This window comes from Ovis canadensis, chromosome 2 (genome assembly GCF_042477335.2).
Source record: "Ovis canadensis isolate MfBH-ARS-UI-01 breed Bighorn chromosome 2, ARS-UI_OviCan_v2, whole genome shotgun sequence".
Taxonomy (NCBI): Eukaryota; Metazoa; Chordata; class Mammalia; order Artiodactyla; family Bovidae; genus Ovis; species Ovis canadensis.
In genome coordinates, this window is record NC_091246.1 from 81,679,859 (window position 1) to 81,698,523 (window position 18,665).

The 18,665-nt window shown below is 36.5% G+C and overlaps 1 protein-coding gene across 1 annotated transcript; it reads left to right on the top strand.

Annotated features, from left to right (window-relative positions):
* Window positions 1-1,930: 1,930 nt before the first annotated feature.
* TYRP1 (tyrosinase related protein 1) lies at window positions 1,931-17,938 on the top strand. Its single transcript, XM_069579390.1, has 7 exons — window positions 1,931-2,329; window positions 3,731-4,053; window positions 6,799-7,003; window positions 10,378-10,545; window positions 13,515-13,694; window positions 16,706-16,852; window positions 17,707-17,938. The coding sequence occupies exons 1-7, from the start codon at window positions 1,945-1,947 to the stop codon at window positions 17,910-17,912; spliced, it is 1,614 nt and encodes a 537-aa protein (XP_069435491.1). The 5' UTR covers window positions 1,931-1,944; the 3' UTR covers window positions 17,913-17,938.
* Window positions 17,939-18,665: the final 727 nt, after the last annotated feature.

The following is an 18,665-nucleotide window of genomic DNA, read 5'->3' on the forward strand; positions in this document are numbered from 1 at the left end:
TCTTTATAGCAGCATTGTAATAAGACAAAAAAATTAAAAATCCAAGAAAATAATCCAAATCTTCACTAACAAGAGAATGGATATATACACAAAGAGAGAGAATATTCTTACCAATGACATATCAAGTTGACCTTTAAAAAAACATAAAATACTGCCACATGCAACAACTATGTATTCCACTCAAAAACATAGTGGAAAAAAAGTTTGGTCACTGAAACCTATTTAGATAGTAATGATGACAGCATTTTTGCAATCATTTTAGGAAATATCCTAATATTGTATTAGTAGACTATTGCATACATAACAAAATATAAAAATAAATTTTAAAAAATAACATTTTAGATGTACAAACATAAATCTTAATAACCATGGCTTGATAAGGCTGTAATAAATCATGTTGGTGGTCTTAACAAGAGGCTATGAACAGGAAATCCTTATTCTTTTTATCTTAATTTGTAGACATAGCCTTGGTTGGCTTTTCATTTGTACCATATGCCCCAGTCCTTTATACAGGTTTCTGGACAATTTTATGACTGAGGGTCAAATAGGACAGCCAACCCTGATCACAAATTCTGATAACTTTTGCATAGTAATCATGCATTTAAAACTAAAGATTATTCTGAAGACCAATTTTACATGTATGTGTTTTCAACTCCAGAGAAAAAATTCTTTTGAAATACATGAATCTATTACCCTAAGTGCCATTAACTTAAGACTGCTTGCAGAGACTGCAGGAAAAGTAAGCTATTCGGTGGTCATTTTCTAAACATTACATGTAGCAGTGACCCTAGGATCCTTTGCCATGGAGATGGAGATGAACACCCACCTATTGGACGTAAGGGAGTTGGAGTACCCAACTGTCAATGCCAGCAGGCAATGGTATGTGAGTTGCTGTAATTGTACCTGATGCTTTTTCTACTACAGTTAGTCTCTCTGGACACATTAAAAACAGCAGTATCTGTTTGCAAGATGAAACATAGTCAAAAGCTACCATCAGGTACAAACACTAGCCTAGCCCTTTATCACCAAGAAAGAGGTAAATAATCTCATTTCATCCTTTAAAGATACATTGCCAAAGGAAAAAATAAAATTATCTGCAATGAAAACAAAAGCTCTCTAATTTCTCTGATTTGTATTCCAAATTCATGGCTCTGACCTTTTCTTAAAACTTTAAGCATCACAAGGAAATCAGTGGGAAGGCAATCATGTGCTATCCAAATACTTAAAGGGCAGAAAAACTCACTGAAGTGAAAAAGGATTAGTAAAGGGTAGAAAAGAGGACTGGCCCCTCCCAGTTGGGGTGCACTGATTTGAGATTAGCTATCAGGAAGAAAACCCACAAGCAATTAAAAGTTCTGACATCAAGGGGAAACAAGCAAATATAAAACACTCAGCTCTAAGCAAGGTTCAGCAGAGAATGCCTTCAGGAGTTCAAGGTACTGGAGAGAAACTCTACGGGGAGTGGGTGGATTCCCACCAAAACTGCATGAGAATATGGGGACCTGAAGTCCTGGAAACTAACTTGCTAGAAATCTGCCCCCAATTCTTCTTTCAGCTCCATGGATAAATGTAATTAATGGTGCTGACCTGTTAATGAGTATTTTTGATAATGACATCCATGAGAAGTACTTTTTATATAAATAGAAATTAAAATGAAGAAAATTAAATGACTAGGACAGGGGATTTAATTACATAGATACTATACCTGTCAAATTTTTAAAGGTAAATTACTATTTTTATCATTTTTGTAATGTCATCTTACAGACATGAAAAGCATTTTGAAGTTGGGTTGGGAAGGGCCTCATGCCATTTATAATGATACTAAAAAACTTGCATAATTTCATTTTGCTATTTTCTTTTCAGCTTGATTTTTATCTGCGTGCCTCCGTCTCTACACAAAGGGCTGCAAACCAGAAGCTGTCCTGCATTCTTGCTTCAAGCAGAATGAAATCTCCTACACTCCTCTCTCTGGGTTACATGTTCCTGGTCCTGCTTTTTTTCCAGCAGGCCTGGGCTCAGTTCCCGAGAGAGTGTGCTACCATTGAGGCTTTGAGGAATGGCGTGTGTTGCCCAGACCTGTCCCCACTGTCTGGGCCTGGGTCTGACCGCTGCGGTTTCTCATCAGGGAGGGGTAGATGTGAGGTGGTGATAGCCGACTCCCGGCCCCACAGCCACCACTACCCACATGATGGCAGAGATGACCGAGAGGCCTGGCCCACACGCTTCTTCAACAGGACATGCCACTGCAATGGCAATTTCTCAGGACACAACTGTGGAACCTGCCGCCCTGGCTGGGGAGGGGCTGCCTGTGACCAGAGGGTTCTCACAGGTAAGCGGAGACTGAATGGATGCATAGTCCTGCATGGAACTCAACACATTTAATATTGTAGACCTTCAAATCAGTTGAGGTTTAAGAACTCCTAGAAATTGTAAAATTCAAGCCTTACTTTTCATAGCTGAGGAAACTGAGGCTTAGAGAAGCTAAGAAATGTATTTAAGGAGTTGAAGTTGAAACTCAGGTCTTCTGACTAATAACATTTCCTTTCAAAAGATTTGTTGAGCAACCCCTTTATAATAGGAACAATGCCAGATGTTTATGACTAGACCTTTCAGTAACTTTGCAAGGCAGTTATGTTAATTGTGAATACATATTGGAGCTCAGAAAGGTCAACTCCACGTAACTGGTATGTGGGAAGCCTGGAGTTCACACTGAGATCTGTCCAGCTCTAATCCATGAGCTTCCTGCACAGCCCTTGCTGACCACAAAGATGTTCCCGACTCTGATGATTAAGTTCAGCCATTCTACAGGGTGAGCCTGGACTGCAGCCTAAACAACAATAAATGACAGAAATTTAAATAGTAACAGCCAGCAATACTGGATTGTTCTCTTTGTGCCAAACATGAGATCAAGAGTTTCACAGGACACTTACTGAGCTTTCTGTTTTAAATTTACATTATTGTATTAGTTTCAGGAGGACTGCAAAGTGATTCAATTATGCATATCTATTTCTTTCAGATTTTTCTCTTATAGGTTATTAAAAAAGAATGAGTATGGTTCCCCATGCTATACAGTATATATTTGTTGGTTATCTATTTCATATATAGTAGTGTGTACATGTCAGTCCCAAACTCCTAATTTATCCCTCCCACCTACCCCTTTGGTGGTCATAAATTTGTTCTCTATGTCTGTGGTGAGTCTTTATTATGAACCAGGCTCTTGTCCAAGTTTTTTTTATGCGTGTCCTCTTTAATCATTACAGCTCTATAAAGCAGGCATTTCTACACATACTTTACAGATGAAAAACTGATGCTTAGAGAAATATGTGCCAAGTAACAGAATTAGACTCTGGTCCTAACCACTATGTTAAACCATATACTATATTTTTGCAAAATTTATGGTATTAAAAGGTAGAAAATTACAAGAAATATGCAAATAGTGAGCAGAAATCTACAACAGGATCATAGAATCATAAAGTCCATGGTAAGATTAAGGAAAGCTCTTACTCTATATAGAGTTAAGTTGGAGAAAGAGGGAGGAGATTAGAGAGAGAAAGCAGACATGAAGAAGGGATTTTAGCTAGCGATATTTTTTAAAGTATAATATGATGTGAGCACAGATGCCAATTATCATTCATGGGTTAGTGGGACATGGGGTTACAAGATGATTGAGTATTCTCTATCCATGCTCACATGGCAGATGTTTTCACATTTGAATTTTGTGTCCCTAAAGTCAGGAGAAACCTTCTGGACTTAAGCACAGAAGAAAAGAACCGCTTTGTCCAGGCTCTGGATATGGCAAAGCACACCACTCACCCTCAGTTTGTCATCGCCACCAGGAGGTCAGAAGAAATATTGGGGCCAGATGGCAACACACCACAGTTTGAGAACATCTCCATTTATAACTACTTTGTTTGGACACACTACTACTCAGTCAAAAAGACTTTCCTGGGAGCAGGACAGGAAAGCTTTGGTGAAGTGGATTTCTCTCACGAGGGACCAGCATTTCTCACATGGCACAGGTACCACCTGCTGCAGCTGGAGAGAGACATCCAGGTATGCACGAGACATGGCCACATTCGTATCCTTTACAGAGAGGGTACCTTGTTTGTAAGTCATTAACTCACTGTGTCCTGAATGATCAAAACAGGTGATGACAGAGCGGTTTCACGTTATTAACCTGCCTTTGACGTTCTGTTATGTCTTTCCCTGTGCTAATCATTCCCTCATTTATTAATCTTTATCCTTAGTGAAGTGAAAAGAAAAGTCACATCAATGGTCAGGAAGCCAAATGAGATATTTGTAGGTGTGAATTAAAGCACTGGACATAGTCTACAACTCTGCCATTGAAAAACTGACCTTCATATAGTTTGCAATGTAGGACTCTCATTTGATCTGTAGCCCTTCTGAAATGTAAACCAATAGCCCCTCCTTGTTTGGATGAGGAAAGACTGATATTACTTTTCAGTCTTCCAAGTTCCAAATGTATAGCTCATTTTATAAGTTGATGACTTTGTATGATATATACAGGGTTTAAACTACAAAAATAATACTTTTTATTTAAATTGGCATATTCTAATTGAATTCCTGTGTTTCCATGTTCTCTACCACTTTGAGGCTTATAGCAGAAACCTACTAACAATATCCACTAGGTCAGACATCATTTTAATCTAAAGACATTGGCTTTTTTAGCATGAAGTGAAACTAAACAGTTATTACTGGTTTATTTTTAATCAGATAAACTAAAATCACATTAAAGTAGCTGTTAAGATACTTTCTTATTGTCTCTTTTACTATTTGTTCTGTTTTAAGAAAAGTATTGTCATTTTCAAATGAATTTAAATTTTGTTCATTTTTGAAGTACAGTTGATTACAACATTGTATTAATTTCTGCTGTATAGCAATATAATTCAGTTATATTTGTTTGGCCAAAAATTTCATTTGGGTTTTTTAGTAAGATCTTATGGACAAACCCACACAAATGTTTTGACCAACCTAATACATATCTATGCTCTTTTTAATATTTTTTCCATTATGGTTTATTATAGGATATTGAATATAGTTCTCTGTGCTATACAGTAGGATACTGTTTATCCATTTCACATACAATAGTTTACAACTGTCAATCACAAACCAATTCTTAACCCCTTTAATAGTCTTAGAGCTCAACTAGGAAATCGACAAGTTGAATCTATTTTCTAGGTGAAATAAGAGCAATGATTCCCTCCCCACAAATTAAAATCTAAAAATATCTGAAGGCAGGAAAAAATATCTGGGGGCAGACTCATGTATTGATTTGCAGTACGCTTATGCCCAGCATTATCCAAGAAAATAAATGGTTAGAAGGGAGAGATTTAAAGCACTAAAAAACAGAAAAAAATATTCATATGTAAGTACTCCATCCGTATGCAGTTTGAGAGTGATTAAATGAATTCAGCTGCTACTCTGAACTTCATATTTTATAGCTCTGATTTCACATAAGACGTTCAGTAGATTATGAGTAGATAAATCTGTCATTTGTAATCAACTCCAGATCTTCTTGCCTTCAAGTCATTTTCCCACGAGTGCATCAAAATGAAAGGGCAGGTGCAAAGTATCTAAAAGCTTCAATTGTGCCTGTGTAAACTTCAACCTCTATGACTTACATTTTTAAAACCCAACTTCACAAGGGATCCAACAAATTATAATCTAAATGTAATGCACAGTTGAAATGCCACATGAATATGTTCCAGTTCCCAAATGCCAGTTGCTGAACCACAAACTGACTCTTAATGATCCCTCAGAAGCTGTCACTAATCTTTGTGAACCAGAACAATGGCTGCCCAACAAGGCCTCTAAAGCCCTGGAGATCAATAAGAAGGGATGCACTGGAAAGCTTTTGACCCTCTAAAATACCCCAAGGACAAGGATATGCGTCCTAGAAAGGGTTTAAGAGTAAAAAAGCAGAAAAGTACTAAATGTTTGCAAGGTGAGATTAAACAATGGCAATCCCTACATTTATCCCACACTCTAAATATAGTTCCCCAAAGGCCTAAAGGAACAAGAAATAATAAGTACAATAAATATATCTTTAAAGGAACCCAATAAAATAAGCATGTGATCTTGAGCCCAGCATTTTTTAATTTGTTGAGATCAGCTCTAAATGGAAACTAGGTCCCTGGGCTAAAGAACAGCACACTCAGAAAAATATTCAGCTTCCGTTAAGCATTTCCTGTCTATATTGGTTTCTGGCAAAGGCCTGAATCTTCATAGTTTAGATTCTGAAGCAGAAGTCTCTAAGTAAAACACCAGGCAGATAAGGCTAATTTCAAAGAAGCCTCTATAGTGTGTGGCTTGAAGTTGACTCAGTTAAATTAAAAAGCAGAAATGAAATAAAAAGCACTGCTTCACATAATATATCTCAAGGCTGGATCCAGCTCCAGACAGGAGTTTGTGATGCTTCAATTAGAGATAGGAAAATGGAAGGAAGCGAAAGTATCAGAGAGTAGAAGTTATTGTTGATAATTTTTAGTATAACCAACTTGCCTGAAAAAGAAAAGACACCTCCCCAAAGCATTTGCAGAAACTTCTGTATAATGAATTGGGTTTCATTCCCTCTAGTGCTTAAGTGACTTCCTGTAGTAAATCAGGAGCTTTGTTAAATGAGGTATCTAAGGTCGCTAGCCCTGCAGACACCACTGACTCACTAACTGGTTCCCAAGTGGCTGAGAAAACTAAGAAGCAAACTGCCAGGGAGTAAACCAAGCAAAGGGAGAATTTTAAACAAAAGCAGGGAATGCTAACAGAGTCTCTGTGATCTAGGAAATGTTGCAGGATCCTTCTTTCTCCCTCCCTTACTGGAATTTTGCCACTGGGAAGAACACCTGCGACATTTGCACCGATGACTTGATGGGATCAAGAAGCAACTTTGATTCCACTCTTATAAGCCCGAACTCTGTCTTTTCTCAATGGCGAGTAGTCTGCGAATCCTTGGAAGATTATGATACCCTGGGAACCCTTTGCAACAGTAAGTTCCAAATGGCAACTAGGATTTGGAATTCCCTATTAGATAAAGAGATTAAATGTGTTAAGGACTTCAGACTAAAGTTCACTTTTATTATAGAGAACGGATGTACAGATATTCACTAAGTACCTAGGATAGAACAGACAATCTGGGGTGCTCCAGGGAAAAAAGAAAGTGCCTATACATTTTTCCATTGCTTTTTCTGAACAACTTGGTTGGTGCATTGCTTGCTTTCTTATTTTGGAAATGTCTATTTGTATTAGTTAATCCTCTTAGTAAGCCCAGCACTTCTTTGTGGTCATGTGTCTTATGCTGGAATTTCACAGAAAATGTGTCCCTAGGAAATGTGAAATCTGCAGAAAGAATTGGAAGTACCTTGGGGAGTAAAAAATATACATTTAATAATAATAATTGTTATATAAAGATTAGTATTATTTTGTTATTATATTATTTTTACTATTATGTCACTTTGATTTCCAACCTTCTGACTAGATTAACAAAGAGAATGCTTAACAAGCTGTCCTAACATCTTTCTCCAGTGGTCTGAATGCCCTCTGCCATAGGTCACGTTTCTGACTTTTGTGGAATCATTCCTGTGAAGCTGTCTGTTCTCTTCCTTGGATCTTATTTTTACCATCTCCCTTGATACTAACACAAGGTCTTAATTATCAGAGTCTTTCTATCTCACTTTATTTTTCTTCTTTAGGCATGTCTAAATATTTTGAACTTTTGTTCTTCCATATAAAAACTAGAAGTATTGATTTTTTTTCATTATTGTACTCATAACATTTATTCTGCACAGATTTTTAAGCACCAAATATTAAATTACATTGTAAACTTAGAATATTTTAAGTAGAACAACAAAATTAAGTAGACTTTTTACCATTAGATTATTTAGCTGCATACAGGAATAAGAGAAGTAACCATATATAAAACTTTATTCTATATAAGTATAAAATTAGAATTTCTGTTTGGTGAAATGAGATGAAATTGAGGATTGGTGTATATTTGGGTACCAAAACATTCATCTCTCCCTGTGACTTTTTTTTTAGTTTGCTTGCACATGGACAACTTCTGTCATTGCAACAATTACCTTACTATGGATTAGAGTCCTGTGGGATTCCCATGCAGGAATGAATGAAAAGTTCAGAGTGTCTGAAGTAGAAAGTAGATTTGAGAAGTATTGTAAAGAAAAAGAGCATCTCTTTCATATGATGAATCAAAAATAGTTTAGTGGCTGGATAGTTTAGTGGCTGGAAGAATATTCAGTTCAGTTCAGTCGCTCAGTCATGTCCGACTCTTTGCGACCCCATGAATCACAGCACGCCAGGCCTCCCTGTCCATCACCAACTCCTGGAGTTCACTCAAACTCACGTCCATCATGTCGGTGATACCATCCAGCCATCTCATCCTCTGTCGTCCCCTTCTCCTCCTGCCCCCAATCCCTCCCAGCATCAGAGTCTTTTCCAATGAGTCAACTCTTTGCATGAGGTGGCCAAAATACTGGAGTTTCAGCTTTAGCATCAGTCCTTCCAAAGAACACCCAGGACAGATCTCCTTTAGAATGTTAGGTGTCAATAAATAACTCCTTGGTGGTGGTTTAGTCACTAAGTCGTGTCCAACTCTTGTGACCCTGTGGACAGAGCAGCCTGACAGGCTACAGTCCATGGGATTCTCCAGGGAAGAATACTGGAGTGGGTTGTCATTTCCTTCTCCAAAATAACTCTTTAATGTACCAAGTTTGGTGCATTCCTGGTAAATGGAAAGAGACTGTCTAAAAAGCATATGAGAACATATGCATGGGATGTCCAAGGAAGTTTTGCTCTAAAGATGTACTTGTATGTGTGTCCTGTAAAAGATGACCAATGAAACCACAGGGATGGATAATTTTATTGGAGAAGAAAAGTAGAGGGAGGAAAGAATTATCGTGAGGATTAAATATTTTATCAATGCATTTGGCATCATATCAGACACATTAATGGGTATTTAATAAAATGTTATTTTTCCTTTTTTCTTTCATGGGCCTGATAAATAAAATAGTTCTGCCATCCACTACCCGCTTCCATTGCCACATTCCAGTCTAGCTGTTCACCTAACAGACTCTCTCATACAAATCAACCTTATCTTTTCATAAGTCAACATACACCAAACAACTATTTAGCTTCAATTATTTGCCATCCCTCGTGGCACAGAGGTTAAAGCATCTACCTGGAATGAGGGAGACCGGGGTTCAATCCCTGGGTCGGGAAGATCCTCTGGAGAAGGAAATGGCAACCCACTCCAGTACTCTTGCCTGGAGAATCCCATGGAGGGAGGAGCCTGGTAGGCTATAGTGCATGGGATTGCAAAGAGTCGGACATGACTGAGCAACTTCACTTTCACTTTCATATGCCATCTACTTAATCAAGACTGGAGGACATACTGGTGATCAAGAACAGAGTCTGTGCTCTGATGGGGCTTATATTATGCACAGAAAAAAGCCTGTCATCCTTTATTATTATCTCTGCTTAAAAATGTTTGACTTGTAAATTTTTTCTCATTTTACTTCTGGCAATTTTTCTCAGATCTTCAGGGCTCTTTGCAAATCTGTCTACCCAATGAAGTCTTCCTGAAGCTGCCCAATTGGGAAGAATTAGTATTCTCTCTTTTTTTTTGTTTCCTCTCTTTTTCCTTTCCTCCCTCCCTCCCTCCCTCCCTCCTTTCTCTCCCTGCCTGTCTCCCCAAAGGCACCTTTATATTCCTAGAGATATATCTTATCGCTAGTATTGTAGCCCTTTGTTTACATGTTTATCTTACTGACCTTCAAAACTTTTACTTTTCACCTTATCTGCTGAAAAATATGTGTTGATTGAAACATAGATCACTTCCCAAAGAGAGTTAAGGTTGTTTTAACATTATTTCTTTGAAAGCTTGAAACAACATTCAAGAACAAAACTCCATGTAATGTGAAATAAAGATTTCAGTGTAGAATTTTGGTTTATGAGATTATATTCACAAAATTTAATCTTCCACGGAACTTCTGTTTTAATTTTTAAATTAAAACTTCTGTTTAAATCTCTTAAAAAAAGAGATTTAACATATACTGATATGTTAATAACATTAAACTGATTTAACGAATACAAGGACCTCTATCTGTTTTTACAACCATTTTTTTCTTCAGATGATTCTATCACATATTTTCCCTTTTCACAGAAGTCGGACATGATAACCTAGGTTTTATCACTTTAATACTGCAGAATATGCATTTGAAATTTTTTCTCTTCTACAAAGGAAAACCTGTCTTTCTGTGTTCAAGACCCCATGTATACAAATTTAATAAGGAAAGCTAAGATCTCTAAATGTTCTATACGTGTTCACATACCCCATCTTTTTTCCAGGCACTGAGGGTGGGCCAATTAAGAGAAACCCAGCTGGAAATGTGGCCAGACCAATGGTGCAACGTCTTCCTGAACCACAGGATATCGCTCAGTGCTTAGAAGTTGGTTCATTTGACACACCTCCTTTTTATTCTAATTCTACAAACAGCTTCCGAAACACAGTGGAAGGCAAGTAAACAAAACTGGTGCTCTGAATTGATCTAGTTGTTACAGGAAAAATTCAAGTGTTCAAATCAAATCTCTTTAAAAAAACCTTTGAATGCTGTATGGAATCTGTGATGTGTATGCGATATGAATAGGGCTGCCTATAATTATATAGCCACAGTCCTCTGCTCAATAGAACTTTCTTAAAGAAAAGCATAACCCCTGAAACTCTTTTTATCACAAGAGAATCCCTTGGAAAGGATCCTCCATTCTCTTAAAATACCTAAAAGGTATTTAAACTCAAATTTCTGTTAGGTGGCTGGCCAATATGGATATAACTATATCAAATTCTAGTATAGGCAAATAATATTCAAGACTTGGAGATATTTTTTTTTTCTTAAAAAAACAATCCTGCACATCCAATCCGTTCAGTTCAGTTGCTCAGTCATGTCCGACTCTTTGTGACCCCATGAATCACAGCATGCCAGGCCTCCCTGTCCATCACCAACTCCCGGAGTTCACTCAGACTCACGTCCATCGAGTCAGTGATGCCATCCAGCCATCTCATCCTCGGTCGTCCCCTTCTCCTTCTGCCCCCAGTCCCTCCCAGCATCAGAGTCTTTTCCAATGAGTCAACTCTTCGCATGAGGTGGCCAAAGTACTGGAGTTTCAGCTTTAGCATCATTCCTTCCAAAGAAATCCCAGGGCTGATCTCCTGTAGAATGGACTGGTTGGATCTCCTTGCAGTCCAAGGGACTCTCAAGAGTCTTCTTTAACACCACAGTTCAAAAGCATCAATTCTTCGGTGCTCAGCCTTCTTCACAATCCAACTCTCATTGACATCAAATAAAAAGTCTGGTTTGGACATATGTACCATCTTGAAAGTTTTGTTAAGATCTACAAAAAATCAAACCAGCATCTAGAGATACTTAATTTGATTTTCTTTAAATAATTCAAGAATTTTAAAGTTGAGGGACCAAGTTCAAAGAAGTGAAAAGATATCTAGCTAGTTAGTAACAGAGCACAGATTCAAATCAAAAATTTCTATGTCCTCTAAAAGATTATATAATTTATAATTATTTTATAAAAAAAAACTTGTATACCTCTAAATTATTCATGATACATATTTAAAGTCTTAAAAGAACAGAATCACGTTTTACTTTATTATAAACTTGTTCTTGTCAAATTTAACCTTAAATACAGTATTATACATGTTAGACCACCCTCCCCCAACCGAAAAAGGGAATAGATCTCTCTTTCCCTTGATCTAAGATACTTGATATATAGATCTGATAATTATTTTCAATTGTCTCCCTTTTTATCATCAAAATTAGATGCCATTCTCTCCTATCTTTATATTAATTTTAATAACTACATGTGAAAGCACTGATTTGGAGATCCCTCAATAATCAGCATATTTTGACTAAGCTGGTATTTATAAACTAATGTTGTTAAGTGATTCTGTAAAGAATTTAAGAATATGAGTGTATTTTATTGATGCCCAATCAAAAGACAAATTATACTGATTTCCAGATAGAATGTACAAAAAGGTTAGTGCCTGACCATGTACAATGTAGGCAATCTTTAAATGTTTTATGAGTCAAAAAATAATAGAATAAACATATAAAAAAGAATAATGAATAAATGAATGAATAGCTATAATTACACTACTGAGTTAATGCATTTCAAATTCTAATATTGCTTTTATAATATACAGGCATACCCTGCTCTCCCAAGCTAACAACATACTTATAACTCGATCCCACATCAGAGACTCCCTACCTTCATTTGTGATCTATCCATGTCTTCTCCCTAATACACTTATATGAACAATATGTGATGAGAGTATATATGGGAAGTATATATATCTTATATATAACATATGGGAAATGTATATTTTATATGTAATAAGTATGCAATATGTGGATTATATGTAAACGGGGATATGTATGATGCACGGCTTCCCAGGTGGTACAGTGGTAAAGAATCTGCCTGCCAACACAAGAGATGTGGGAGGCGCAGGTTTAATTCTGAGGACAGGAAGATTCCCTCAAGAAGAAAACGGCAACCCACTCCAGTATGATTGCCTGGACAATCCCATGGACAGAGGAGCCTGGAGGGCTACCATAATGGGGGTCTCAAAGAGTTGGATGCAATTGAGCATACATGCACATATATGAAACATATGTGAAATATACATAGTGCATAATATGGAAATGTTTTTGGAGAAGGTATAAATATATGTGTGTGTGTGTGTGTATATATATATATAGAGAGAGAGAGAGAGACTAGAGAGCATTCTCAAAAGTTCTATAAATGTTTTGACAGCAGTCTTTTCAGATATTTAAAACTAGTACAGAGATGACAAAAAAGCTCTGAGAAATTCTGACTTCTCCACAGAAATAATTGTCTAAAAATAGACATGCAGACAGTCTGAAGGAGTAAGGCAGGAGACTAAAGTAACATCTGGCAATTTAAGTTCAGGGCAATCAGAGCAGTGATCTCCCAATTGTATCAGCAGTTTTTGCAGAAGCTAGAGACTTCCATTGTCTCTATTTCCATGTAGACCAATGTTGCTGCTGCTGCTAAGTCGCTTCAGTCGTGTCCGACTCTGTGTGACCCCATAGACGGCAGCCCACTAGGCTCTCCCGTCCCTGGGATTCTCCAGGCAAGAACACTGTTAAGAACAATGTTAGCCTTGTCAAAATAGAGTGCTTTATATATTTTGACTGGTATCCTTTGCAGGTCATTATTTTTAACCTAGAGGCTACACTTAGAATGTCATGCCACCAGCTTCAAACTAACCTAGCTCTCACTACAGCAAACAAATGTCACCAACCATAGGTACAGAGAAGCTGTGCTGTTACACTAAGGTAAAAATTGGCCTGACAAGCTCAGAAAAAATTGTTTCCCGATATAATTACCACTTTAGACTTAAAAAGTCATATATTTGTAATGGATTTTACTATTCTCATCTTTATTTTTGTATCTAGGTTACAGTGATCCCACAGGAAGGTATGACCCTGCTGTGCGAAGCCTTCACAATTTGGCTCATCTATTCCTGAATGGAACAGGGGGACAAACTCATTTATCTCCCAATGATCCTATTTTTGTCCTCCTACATACATTCACTGACGCGGTATTTGATGAATGGCTGAGGCGATACAATGCTGGTGAGACTGTTTCATATGCTTTTTGCAAACTCAGCAAACAAGACTGTTCAGATAACATAGTTATCACTTTAGGCTAAGAACTTGACGCATTTAAACTATGCTTTACAATAGGATAAAATAGCTCTAATACTTAGCTATTTCCAAATATTTTAAACCACTCAAAAGGCAGATAAGAAGTCTCTCAGTATAGTAGTAAAAAGATGAGACTTATTAACATTCACTAGGACTAAAAACTAATCCCTTCACCTCTTAACCATGTAAAGATGACTAACTACCATGTTTCCCCAATTTTTCTTTCTCATATCTTCCAGTGAACATCCTCATTGCTTTTCATATGGATGTGAAAACCTTAAAGAGCTCTTCTTTGATACCCCAAAGACAGAAAAATTATACTCATAAACCACAGTTCTGATTTTTATTACTTTACAGCCTCTCACAAATGGAAATTTTACTCAACTTGAAAAGTTAATGCTAGTTTTTATATCACACCATAGAACATCTCTTTTAAGTTCATTTTAATGCATTCTTTAAAATGTTATTTAGAGGCTACTTTCTCTTCACTCTGCTGAGAGGGTTATATTACTATTCAAACTATGAATGTGCTTTTACTGGTTAAAACATCATAAATTTTCACATTTAAAATTGTTCTAAATTTTGGCTCATGTACTTTTATTTCATCAAGGACATAAACATAATATTGGAGATTATCTATGGATTCATCTATTCGTTCAGCCACCTCTTACTTCTGTGCTTGTGTGTGGTGTGTGTGTGGGGGGGGGGGGTGTATGTGTGTGCGTGTGTGTGTGTGTGTGTGTGTGTATGCTTGTGAGAGAGAGGGAAAATACAGTAGTAGATTCTAATCTAACCTGATCTGTACTATGAATTGATGAGTTGGCCAAGAGTTTGTTTCAACTGAAAAACATTTAAGAAATAAATAGCCTAAATATAAATATTTATCTACTTATTAATCTTCTATGAAGTCACTGATTGGAGTTTCACCTGATTTTTCATGTGTTTATATATATATATACATGCAACCATAATGAATTATCTATAATTTTCATTGCCTGTTTCTTTAAAGTGAAACAAGAAATTCACAACCCTTGTGATGCTGAGTACACTATTATCCTAAATTTTCATAATGTTTCCCTAACCCTTTATAGTCATAGTTGCCCACTCCTAATTCTATAGCAGTGTTATAGCCATTCATTCTTAATAAATCTTTCCAAAACATTTCCATTTGTTTATTATAAAAACACCCTTCTCTTTTTACATTTATAACTATCAGTTTATGAATGTTTTATTATACTACTTTTATTTCAATAACAAATAACCTGAATTAATAGGTTTATGGATGAACAAAACATGCTTTTATTAGACATTTACGTCTGGTAACTAGACAGCGACATATAAGCTGACAACAAGCATATGTAAATAGATACAGTGTATGGGGGAGAGTTTCTTTGTAGACAAGTAATATTAGGAAAGGGGATAGGGAGGACTGTGTAAATAGATAAAGAAAGATGGTCCTAAGAAAGGAACAAAGGAGCCACTGTTGCTGGAGCAGAGCAGGGAGGGGGATGAAAAATAGAGGGAGATGACAAGGTCAGAGGAAAACCTGGAGCAGATCCTTAAAGGCATGGGATTTAACTCTGTAAGAGATGGGGAGCCACTGAAGGATCTGACATAGGGAAGTAATATTGTAATGCAATTGTTACTTTCATTAGTTTTCGTTTCCTCCATTTATTTTAATGGACATAACTTTTTGATGCAGCTGAAACTGAGCTGAGTTGAGGCTGATTCAGTAAAGAAAAACTTGGAAGCTTAAAAAATTATCTAAGTTATTATCTTTAATATCTAACTTTAATAAGTAATTAGTGTGAGTGCTTTGAGGTCAGGAATCCTGTCTTTGGTTCAATGTTACAGCTCACGTGCCTAGGTCAGTGCCTGGCATGAGGAGGAACACAATAGACTTTAATGGATACATATTTAATTACCATTAATTCAGAGTACATTTGAAATAATTAAATTTTAAAGTAATTAAATTTAAATTTACAAAAATATAAACACTACCTGCCATTTCTATGATCAATGTTTCTCTAGAGTAGATGTTAAAAAGTTCTCCTATGCTTCACAGGATTGCAGTGACTATCCAGGTAATATACTTCTTGCAATCAGAAAATCTAATACTTAACTAGCCTTCTCACATATTTCAGCTCTTCTAAACTTATCCCCACTAATGTCTTGCCCAAACCCACTTCCAATTCTGGTTTTGTGACATTCCACTTGGTATTTAATTGTACCAACATAAATATAAACAACAGCAATAAAGAAAGATTTTTTGCCACAAACAGCATCACTCCTTTTATCTCTGATAACAACAACTCACTAATAACATAAGTGCCTATGATTTGTATTTAAGTAGAAAGATGAAAGGTGGCAAGAAACAAATAGTATTATAGGACCTTGATTCGATAAGTTAAATGCTTTTTGGTAACAGAGTAAGAACCCAGGGAATAAGCTCACATTTATTGCTCTAATTAAACAGAAAAAAATGAAAAGTACTAAACAGAAATATGCATAGTCAAGGACAAACCTCCATCAGATACACTGCCTCCTAAATTTAAACAATAGATGATGCTACAGCAAATTACAGGTTCAATCTTTCTTTAGCTTTGAAAAGTACATTTAATGAATTTTACTGAAAATAGTTTCTGTAATTTAAAAGTAAAACAACTAATGATTATCATAGATAAGAAAATACTAAAACTTCCTTACTTTTAAACCTTCTTTTTCTATTGGATGACGTTACTATTGTCCTCAGAGCGTTTGAGCTCTGTTTCATGCAATTCCCAGTTCTGCTGTTATAATTTTTTATGGCATTATTCAGTGTAAAATATGAAAGAACTTTTATTGTTACCCTTGAACAATTTAAGTCACCTTCAGAACATAATAATATATTAATACAAACTGATTATGTCTATTAACAAGGTGTCTTTGACATATTTTAGATATATCCACATTTCCACTGGAAAATGCCCCTATTGGACATAATAGACAATACAACATGGTACCATTTTGGCCTCCAATTACCAACATAGAAATGTTTGTTACTGCTCCAGACAACCTGGGCTATACTTACGAAGTTCAATGGCCAGGTGAGTACTGAAAATGTATTTTACTGTGGAAATTTCCAAAATCAAACTTATTACCTTTAAAGTAACCTCAGTTTTCTGAGATAAAGTAACCCACAGCTTTCCACTATGATTAAATAGCTTTGTTTGAATTTTTATTTGGGGATAAAGAGAATGAATTTAAAATTTGTCGGGTCCCCTTTCTGACCTGGTTGAGCTGGTTACCTAGCACACTGTTTCATTTAATACTTACAGCTCTCTGAGGAAGGTATTAAAATGCTCATTTTACAAATAAGGAAGATGAGATGATAGTAATTATCAAAGATCACCTCCCTAGAAGCACAGAGAATGAATTTTGAGCTTAGCCCTGTAAAATATACCCTGTGTAATATACTCTTATTTTTCTACTACATGAACGTGCTTCTAGTTGTTTATCTTAAAAGAGATGACGTGAGACACTCTGAGCTGTTTTCTGAGAGGTTATGAAATCCAAAATCTCCTGGTTTAATTTTAAATCCTTTTCTTAACCAAGGCAATGGGGTACAGTGGAAGAGCACAGAATTTGGATCCTGAAAGATCTGGGCTCCAAAACCAGCTCCACCGTCTATTAACCAAATGACCTTGGGCAAGTGATTTAAACACTGAGCCATCATCTCCTCACCTTCAGAAGAGATATAATAACTATCCCAATAGGATGCAGTCATTATGAGAAACTGGGGAGTGCTTTGAAGATCCCAGGTGCTATAAAGGCAATGTGGCCAATAAAAATTAAATACGATGATTTTGTCAAGTACCTGGAACAATGCCTACATTTAGGGGATCCAATTTTGGCAACGATTTTACTATTTATTTTTTGTTCTCATTTTATTTTCAAACAGGTCGGAGTTTTAGTATTCCTGAGATTGTCACCATAGCAGTAGTGGCTGCATTATTACTGGTCGCGGTCATTTTTGCGGGCGCCTCTTGTCTGATTCTTGCCAGAAGCAACATGGATGAAGCAAATCAGCCTCTCCTTACTGATCAGTATCAACACTACATTGAAGAAAATGAAAAAATCCATAACCCTAATCAGTCTATGGTCTAATGACAAGTGTAAATTCTCATATGCATTTTAATCATAAAAACCACACACTTAGAACATAATAGGTTGAGTTACTAACTGTATTTTCTTTTACTCTGTTACTTCCTTCCTTGTGCATGTCCATATTGGAATTACAATCTCCAGATATTATTTTCCAGAACTGGGGAAAGTCACAATCTTTTCAATGGTTTCTATTTTTCAGTTCTACTTTAAAAAAAAAAAAGAGTGTGTAGGGAGGGGAGGCGGAGTGGGGCTTCCCAGGTGGCTCAGCTGGTAAAGAATCTGCCTGCAATGCAGGAGACATGGGTTCAATCCCTGGGTTGGGAAGATCCCCTGGAGAAGGGAAAGACTATCCACTCCAGTATTCTGGCCTGGAGGATTCCATGGACTGCAGTCCAGGGGGTCTCAAAGAATCAGACACGAGTGAGCAACTTTTACTTTAAAATGGTAGGTTGTACCAATTCCATGGTATTTAAACAAATATGAAGATTTGGGGCACGTTTTAAAATTTTAAAGATCAACAAAATGACAATCTAAATAAGTTGCTGCACTCTGTTTACATTGTAAAGAAAAACCATGATTAATAGTAAGCTGATTAAAATACATGAGTAGGACACAACTGGACTTATTTATGAAGCAGAAACAGACTCACAGACATAGAAAACAAACTTATGGCCACCAAAGCAGAAAGGGGAGAGGTGAGGGATAAGTTAGGAGTTGCGATTAACAGACACGAACTAGCATATAAAAAACAGC

What these genes read in the sequence shown, in the direction of transcription:
- TYRP1 (XM_069579390.1), top strand. Translation starts at nt 1,945, where the DNA reads ATGAAATCTCCTACACTCCTCTCTCTGGGTTACATGTTCCTGGTCCTG. An exon ending in AGCTGGAGAGAGACATCCAG is followed by an intron (nt 4,054 to 6,798) that starts GTATGCACGAGA and finishes TCTGTGATCTAG; the next exon opens with GAAATGTTGCAGGATCCTTC. An exon ending in GCTGAGGCGATACAATGCTG is followed by an intron (nt 13,695 to 16,705) that starts GTGAGACTGTTT and finishes GACATATTTTAG; the next exon opens with ATATATCCACATTTCCACTG.